Here is an 8,938-nt window from a genome sequence, read left to right on the forward strand (position 1 = left end):
CAGTGGTTCCTTCTCTGCTCTGAGTGCACTGGTTCCTCTAGGATGGCTCAGGATATGGTGTCTTCACAGGAGCAGATCAGCTAGGTGTTTGCCCCAGCCAAAAGGACCAAAAGGAGGGGTGGAAGGGAAGTGGTATTCTGGAGGGGCAGGGTTTGGGTAGCTGATGGGTCCTGAGCACCCCAGGCTCCCAGTTGTATCTCTGGGGCATAGATTAGTGGGAGAGGGCTCTCACTCAATGCTCTGAGTGCAGTGGTTCCTCTAGGATGGCTCAGAATATGGTGTCTTCATAGGAGCAGACCAGCTAGGTGTCTGCCTCAGCCAAAAGCAGTTTATTCATTCTTTAACCCAAAAGTAAAAGTTTATATTAATAACATTTGCATACCTTAAGTTTTATTACATATTTCCAAAATGTCATTCCTCCAAAGTTTGTCCCTGATATTGATCATCTTTGAAGTTATTTCTTTCCCCACATCCACATCTCTAACAGGCCTTTTTAACACTGGCCAGTATTCTACATGAAAAATGATATCTGATTGCAATTTTACTTTGTATGTCTTTCATTAGTAGTATGATTAATCATCTTTTCATATGTGGGCTGATCACGTCTCTATGTGACTTATGATTCATTTTTTTTAAGTTTCTATCTGTGTCATATTGATTTATAAGAGTTTTTCATCAGAGATATTAAAAATAAACCAGGTATAGTGGTTTGCATCCTTAATCTCAGCACTTAGGAGTTGGGGCAGCCAGATCTTTAAAAGTTTGAGGTCAATTTGCTTACATTGTGAGTCTCAGGCCAGCAAAGGATACATAAAGGAGACCTTGTCTCACAAACAACAACAACAACGATTAATTATGGGGGATGCAAATAGTTTCCCATTTTCATTTTATCAATTATTAATATTTATAGTACTTTTAAAGCCATAGGTATTACATACTGTCACTTAATCACACCTAGTTTTCTTTAATATAATTTTCATGTACTTCAAAATATTTTTATAACCTATTTATTTCTTTATTTTATGTGTGTTAGCGTTTTGACTGCATGTATGTCTATGCACAACTTGTGTGCCTTGGTGCCCCGGTACTTATGCCATTCGATCCCCTGACAATTGAATTAAAGATGGTTGGAAGCCACTATGTGGGTGCTGGGAATCAAGTCCAGACTCTCTGAAGGGCAGCCAGTGGTTTTAGCCACTTTTAACCATTGCACCAACCCCTCCAAAAATTATTTTTAAAACCTTCATGCCAATACTATGCTAGCGTTTTCACTGCTTTATTTGTTATCTATGGTTTTCTTTTTCTCTGAAAAATATGTTTGTAATCTATTTCAGTTTTGAGTACCCCTATACAAAAAAAGTCAAACATTCAAATACATTTAGATCCAGGTGCAATCAAAACTAGAAAAGTAATACATCATGTAATTTTGTAAATCTATTTCTGGGAATTTGTCAAAGAAATTATGGATGCATGAAAAACTAACATTTACCAATTGTTCCATACTTCATTATTTGAAAATATTAGTTAGAGCACACTGGCCAGCTTAAGGGAGGAATTTGAGACTTCTCTGGCCCCCTCTCTGCTGTGCTTTCAGAAAGCCTGACTCCCAGTGTCATCCATCACTGGCTTTCCAATTCCCTTCCTCAGCCCTAATCTCCCAAGACTGCTTTCTCACTGGCTAATGCCTTGTTTCTCTCAGCCCTCTATAACAAAGGTGACTCCTACCCTGTCTGATTTACACTGTACCAGTCAAAGTCTCTATCTTAATCAACAATATGTTGTCCATCAATCTTCAAAGGACCTTGCAGATTTTATAGCAACAGTAACAAGATACATGTAATAAAATAGAATGTAGAGAAGAAAAGAAAAAGGAAGTATGGCATGACCACATAGTTTTTAAATAAGGTAAGTAATAAAGTAACAGATATATTTTGAAAAGCAAAAGAGAGATACTTGATTAGTAACAGAGTCTCGATTTTTCTAAGATAAATATTACTTAAGTGTTCTCCCTCCTACGCATAAACACTTCCCCTGGAGGTTCAGCAATGTTATGGGGCAGATGCTTTTCCTTGCAGATGCCTTTGAAAAAAGCAAAATGTCAAGTGGATATTATCACCCGTGTGACACACTGCTGTTGCTAATAGGGAAGATGGAAATGAATCGCTTCAAAGTATCAATCACAGGGAAGATGCTGACACATGGAAGTAAGCATCCTTTCGAGTCATGCACCTTAAGCATATATCAATGAAAGATTGCAGAAGTGTTTAACTAAAAAATACATAACTTAAAATTTAAAAATAACAACTTTCTTTTCTGTAAAAATGAATTTTTAACAATCAGAGATAGAAGCTGCCCACCTGATTTCTATTTAATTTTTATGTGTATCATAATTTCTCAAATAAAGACACTAAAATTCACCCAATTCTGAGATTATTTTGAAGAAAAAAAACAGTTGATGGTTTATAGAATCCTCGAATATGCTTTTATTTTGAGGGAAAATGTTTTATTATTTTTTATCTTTATTTTCATCTTTATTATGCTGTCTTTTTTACAGTTGATTCACTGTTTCAAATGCCAACTGTGTGCCTCAACTCCTGAAGTAGAATTTGGTCACCTGAGATGTTTGAATTATTTTAAAATTTTCTGACATACAATTTTCTTATTAAATACATATATTCTTATAGAAGATGATTTTATTCTCTAGTAGCTTGTTTCTGATTTGAAAACAAAAGCTATTTTTTCTATCACATAGAAATCATACAAAGTCTCTGGAATATATATCAAAGAATCTGGCTAAATTTCTCTTTTACTAATTCATAGTCTCATTCTGGCCAAATTAACAACTTTCTCTTTTTTACTCCTGTAGTGAGGTGCACTGGACTCAGCCATCTATGATCTTCTGTGACGCCCTAATAATTAGTTCCTCTGATCATCTACTGATCACTAAACAACCTTGGACATCCACTGCTGGTCCTAAGTCTTCTGAGGATACTATGAGTACATGGTGATATCCAGGTTCCCAGTTTGCTAAAGAACATTACTTATACAAGCCTGACTTCCTGTAAATCAGGAGATTACATTTAAATAGTCAGGCTACTTAACTAATAGCTTGTCTACCCATCATGACTCTGATAATCCAAAATACCCTGACCTGGCAGAGTGGAGCTGTAGCAAAAACCTCTGGAGGTTGTTAAGGGGGAGAGAATGAATTGAAGTGCAAAAGAAAGTTTGAGATCAATTCAAGATATAGCAAAGATGGGTGGGTGTTTATAGAAGTGAGCCAGTGAGAGGGAGAGGATCAGTGGAAATCAGAGAAAATACTAAAAGGAGACATGAGACCAGGATGAGTCTCATTAAACTGGCTAAAATGAACTCTTGCTACAGGCAGGCCAAGCACTCAGAAACAAAGATTTTATTATTAGGGAATGAGAAATGAAGAATTTGACACCTAGGGTAAGGGGGATCTCACTAAACAGACTTAGCAGGTTGTTTGTTGAAACTGAGTTCTGGAAGAAAACAGAGGAGCCTAGTCAAAATCTGGTCAAGAATTTGAATCCCTGGCTTGCCATTTACTGATAGCAACTGTGTAAATGTAACCAAGCCATGCACTGCTCTAAGAGTCAAAGAAAATCATAGCCAGTCTGCAGAGCATGTAGATTTTAAGGTGAAGGTCTAGATGAAGTTGAAGGGTTCTGAAAGCCCTCTCAGTGAGATATGCAGAATAGAATAGCCTCTTTACGAATAGAATACCCTCTTTGTAAAGAAGCTATTCCTACAAGACAGAAGACAAATCACAGGTAAATGACAACATCATGTGAATCTCTCCCTACCCAGAATCAAGGCTAAGACTATGATGGTTCTCCCTGCAAACTAGGGACCATCTGTATAAGGAATTTCTAAACCAAAAATTAAAGATTTGGGTCAGTTTTCCCACATAGTCATGACCAGTTGAATACTTTAGAAAGCCTAATAATGAATAACAAATGACACTTCGATCTTATGTTACTATACTCCAAACCCTAACCGATCTCCTCCCTAGGTAGATGTGACAGAAGCCTATACCAGCCATGGGCCAGATAAACCACACCAACGTGAAGGAATTTGTCTTCCTGGCACTTACTCGATTCCGGGAACTGGAGTTCTTTTTGTTCTCGGTCTTCTTTCTAGTGTATGTAACAACCGTGCTGGGAAACACGCTCATTGTGGTTACCATCACCTCTGAGTCCCGCCTCCACACTCCTATGTACTTCCTCTTGAGGAACAAATCCATTCTAGATATTGTTTTTTCATCTATCACAGTTCCCAAGTTCCTGGTGGATCTTTTATCAGAAAGGAAGACCATCTCCTATAATGGTTGTTTGACACAGATCTTTTTCTTCCACTTTGCTGGTGGAGCAGATATTTTTTTCCTCTCTGTGATGGCCTATGATAGGTATCTTGCAATTGCTAAACCCCTGCACTATGTAACCATTATGAGGAGAGAGGTATGGATGGCCTTGGTGGTGGCCTCCTGGGTGGGTGGTGGTTTACATTCAATTGTCCAGATAATTCTAATGCTTCCACTCCCCTTCTGTGGCCCCAACACCTTGGATGCCTTTTACTGCGATGTACCCCAGGTGGTGAAGCTGGCCTGCACTGATACTTTTGCCCTTGAACTTCTCATGCTCTCCAACAATGGGCTGGTAACCCTGCTGTGGTTCTTCCTGCTCCTGGGCTCCTACACCATCATCCTGGTTATGCTCAGATCCCATTCTGGGGAGGGACGGAACAAGGCTCTCTCCACCTGTACCTCTCACATCATGGTGGTGACTCTCCATTTTGTGCCCTGTGTTTACATCTATTGCCGGCCCTTCACTACCCTGCCCATGGACACAGCCATATCTATCAATAACACGGTCATCACACCCATGCTAAACCCCATGATCTACACTCTCAGGAACCAAGAGATGAAGTCAGCCATGAAGAGAGTGCAGAGGAGGCTGGGGCCTTCTGAGAGCAATAAGCTTGGGTGAGCCATCTGGTGAAGTCCAGAAGTCTAGGGCTAATTCAGTTCTCTGCATCTGCTACTCTAAGAATAAGGGAAAGCTGGTTCTATATATCTTCATTGATATAGATGTCACCATATGCCTTCTATGATACAAACATGCAATTCCATTAGAAAGAGTATGAAAATAAAATGAAGAGATGAGACCAAGAGATGAGTCCCCTCTGCCAGAGTTCTCCCCATCTCCCTCCCCTTTGCTTCTGACAGGGTGCTCCTCCACCCTCCTACCCATTTCCCTCAACCCCCTAATACCCCTACCCCCCCACACACACACCAATATTCCCCTTGCTTGGGGCATCAAGTCTCTACAAGATTACATACTCTTCCACCGAGGCCAGACAATGCAGTTTTCTGCTACATATGTGTCAGGGGCCACAAACCAGTCCATGTATGCTGTTTGTTTGGTTGGTGGCTTAGTCTCTGAATATTGATCAGTTTTGAAAAATGATTTTACATGAGTGCAGTGTTGTAAATTTATTTCATCAATTAGTGAAATGAAAAGGAATGATTTAAATTGGGTTAAATCTGGTTTGTGTCTGTGTGTGTAAAAAAAAATTGTCTAAAACCTGCCAGTGGTGGTCTCATACCTTTAATCCCAACAACCTGGAGGCAGAGGCAGATGAAACTGTCAGTTCATGGCCAGCCTGGTCTACAGAGATAGTTCCAGGATAGCCAGGACTACACAGAGAAATCTTGTCTCAAAAAACAAAACAACAAAAAAACAAAAAACCTCTATCTAGCTCAGCCAATTTCCTATTCTTCATTCCATTCAACTGATTTGTACAGTGAAATTAATCCCAGTTACACAGCCAGTTTGTAAACATACCTGTAACAAATCTCAACCACAACTTCCCTTTTCCCTCATCTTGTTTTTTTTTTCTGTTTTCCAAAAAGCTGTGTGTGGCGGGAGGGGGGGGGTGTCAGAGAACAACCTCTGGGATCAATCCTCAGGAGCCATCCCCCTTATTCATTGGGATTTGGACCTTTCACTAGCCTAGAGCTCACCTATTCAGCTAGATTAGTAACTGCTAGACCTGTGAGCTACAAGGATCTTCTTGACTCTGCCTCGCAGGCACAGGGATTACTGCCTGCACCCCCACCTCACCTGGCTTTTTCACATGGATTCTGAAGATCAAACTTAAGTCCTCATACTTGGGAAGCAAACATCTTACTGAGTGAGCCATCTTGCCAGACCCTTCCAGGACTTTTAAAAGTGAAATAAAAGTGTGGATTTTATCTAAGTATTAGTGGACTATTCAAGATAGTTCATCACAATTCAAAACAAACAAACAAACAAACAAACAAAAAATAACAGTTAAGAAATATCTTCTACTACAATTGATAACAATATTTGATAAAAAGAAACATGTTATATGTAGAGTCATTTACAAATGACTATTAAATATTTTTTTAGAATTCATCCCTACACCACAGGAAGAATTTCTGCTGTGGATATGTAAAGACAGTCTTCCTTCTTCTGAGCTCGCTTCAAATTCCACCCTTCTGTCTTCTTTAGTTATTTGAAATCAAGGGGGAGGCAGGGTAAGAAAGCTCAGGAAACTAAAGCTCATTAAACAACTTTTCTTACAAAGTACCAAATTGTTAAAATGTGTAAGATTTAGTCAAGAAGGTTCTAGTACATAATGCCCATCTGTGGTCCTTCCTGACTCCCATAAGACAGAGCAACTTGCAACCAAGACTTATAATCACAGGACAATGCTTCTTAGCCTTTCTTTTTTATTTATTGTTTCCAATTTTCATATATCCACACACATGTGTGTGTGTTCATGTATACATCAAAGTCCTGTGTGTATATGTATGTGTGTGTATATATGTGTGTGTATATATGTGTATGTGTGTATACATATATATACAGTACTTTGATAATATCACAAATACACATTATCCTCTCTTCCTTCCCACTCCTACAAATTCCTTCTTTCCATGCCTTTATAACCTACTGAGTTTGATTAGGATTGCTTATATGACTATAGGTGGAATCACTTATTTGCGCAAGACAAACTTACTAGTAGCAACAACACCAAGAATATGATTTCCCCATACCCCAGTAACAATATTCATGGGTCCTGTCTTATGCAGTCCTTATGCAGGTTGACCATAATGCTGTGAGTTTATGGGTGTGACAGCCAAGTCATGTCCAGAAGGCAACATTTCACAGCACTCTTTCCATCCTCCAGTTCTTATATTCTTTTTTTGGCCTTTTCTTTGGTGGTCCCTAAGCACTGAAGTGGGTAATATAGATATCTTCTTTAAGGCTGAGCCCTCAACAATCTCAGGACTCTGACTCATCCTTGAAATTTTCTTAAATTACTTTTCCTTCATGAATTTGTTGAATATTTTTCCTGATGACCTCCACAAAGAAATTTCCCACTAAAGATACATTATGTATCTTTTTATATACCAATGTTCATTGAAGAGACATACCACTGAAATGGCTAGAATGGTTTTTGCTTCCTCCACCCCACCCCAAATAAATTGTGCCTTTGTCCTCATAAGAAATGAGTGGTCCTATGACATTAGATTCTAATAGACAAATTTCTCTCAAAAAGTCAAAGAATAGAAGAATGCATAGTTTTGTGCCTTCCACAGTCTTGGAAGAATTTAAAAAATAACTGTCCTCATTAGCTTTAACTGTTGACTTCAAACAACTTAGAAATGCTAAGAAGACAGTCTCAATTGAGAAGCTGTTTAAAACAAATTGACCTGTGTGCATGTCTATTGGAGAGTGTCTTGATTGTTAACTGATATAAGGGAGGCCAGCCTATTGTGGGCAGAAACATTCCCTAGGCAGGTTGCCCTGAAGCCTATAAAAAAGCTATCTGAAGATTAACATGCCAGCCAGCAAAGTATTACAGGGCTACTGCTAAACTTCTTTGGTTATGAAGTACATTCCTTTATTAGAGGTACTACTATATAGAATAACAAGTTGGCCTGCTATCAAGGTTCTACCTTGACTACCTTAATGATGGACAGTGGCCTAGAATCATTAGCTGAACAAACCCTTTCCTCCATTAAGTTCCTTTTGGTTGGGATGTTTTATAACAGGAAGAAAACTGAAACTAGGACAGCCATATGGAAACTTACTACTTCATAAGCCAATTAAAATATGTTAGTTTAAAAAGAGAGAAGGGAAATATCATTTATAGCTAGATACTGGTGCTTCTAGAAGCTATGAGTTATTTTTAAAAAATCAGTGCCAGGTGGTATACCTCCTTCGAATCTGTTTCTCAGAGAGCCTCTGCCCAGGGGCCCCCACCCCCCCCCCAAAAAAAGTGCAGATTTATCATTCTTCTTTGTGGTCTATTAGATGATGAGATTCTATTGCTGAAGACACTATACACTTTGGTTACAAGTTATAAAAAAAAAATCAGGCAGGAATTGAGCTGTGAAGTTCTCCACATTCTCTAGTTTTCATATTGCCAAAAGGTGGTGCACAGGCTGCTGGGGGCAGAGGGAAGTCATCAACAGACTTACTCAACTTTGAACTCCATGAACTATGATACTAACCACCAGGAAAGATGACCCCACTGGTGCAATAGCTGTATAACTGTTGTGGTAGGTAACCAACTGTTCTCAGAGAGTCACTGTCTACACCCCCTAAGAAAAAAAAAGTACAGATTTATCATTCTTCTACATAGTCCACTCCACAGTAAATAAATCATGCCTGGTACTGTAAACCTTGTCAAAAACCCAGGGCTTGATGGGGCTAGAGTGTCATAATTCTATTGACATTAAAACTATCTTCTAGATATTTACATTTATACACATAAAGAGATACTACAGCCAGCCACAGAGAAGCTTCTTTTTGCCATTAATTGTACTAAGTGCAGAGACTTATGCCTGTTCAAGATACTGAGAATAAGTGACAATTGA

The 8,938-nt window shown here is 38.9% G+C and overlaps 1 protein-coding gene across 1 annotated transcript; it reads left to right on the forward strand.

Annotated features, from left to right (window-relative positions):
* The first annotated feature begins 4,067 nt into the window (after positions 1-4,067).
* On the forward strand, positions 4,068-5,012 carry LOC114623460 (olfactory receptor 4D6). Its single transcript, XM_028770132.1, has one exon. The coding sequence runs from the start codon at positions 4,068-4,070 to the stop codon at positions 5,010-5,012; it is 945 nt and encodes a 314-aa protein (XP_028625965.1).
* The last annotated feature ends 3,926 nt before the right edge of the window (positions 5,013-8,938 follow it).

Source organism: Grammomys surdaster, unplaced genomic scaffold (genome assembly GCF_004785775.1).
Source record: "Grammomys surdaster isolate TR1022 unplaced genomic scaffold, NIH_TR_1.0 198, whole genome shotgun sequence".
NCBI lineage: Eukaryota > Metazoa > Chordata > Mammalia > Rodentia > Muridae > Grammomys > Grammomys surdaster.

Excerpts from the sequence above, each read along its gene's own strand:
- LOC114623460 (XM_028770132.1), top strand. The coding sequence starts at position 4,068 with ATGGGCCAGATAAACCACACCAACGTGAAGGAATTTGTCTTCCTGGCA.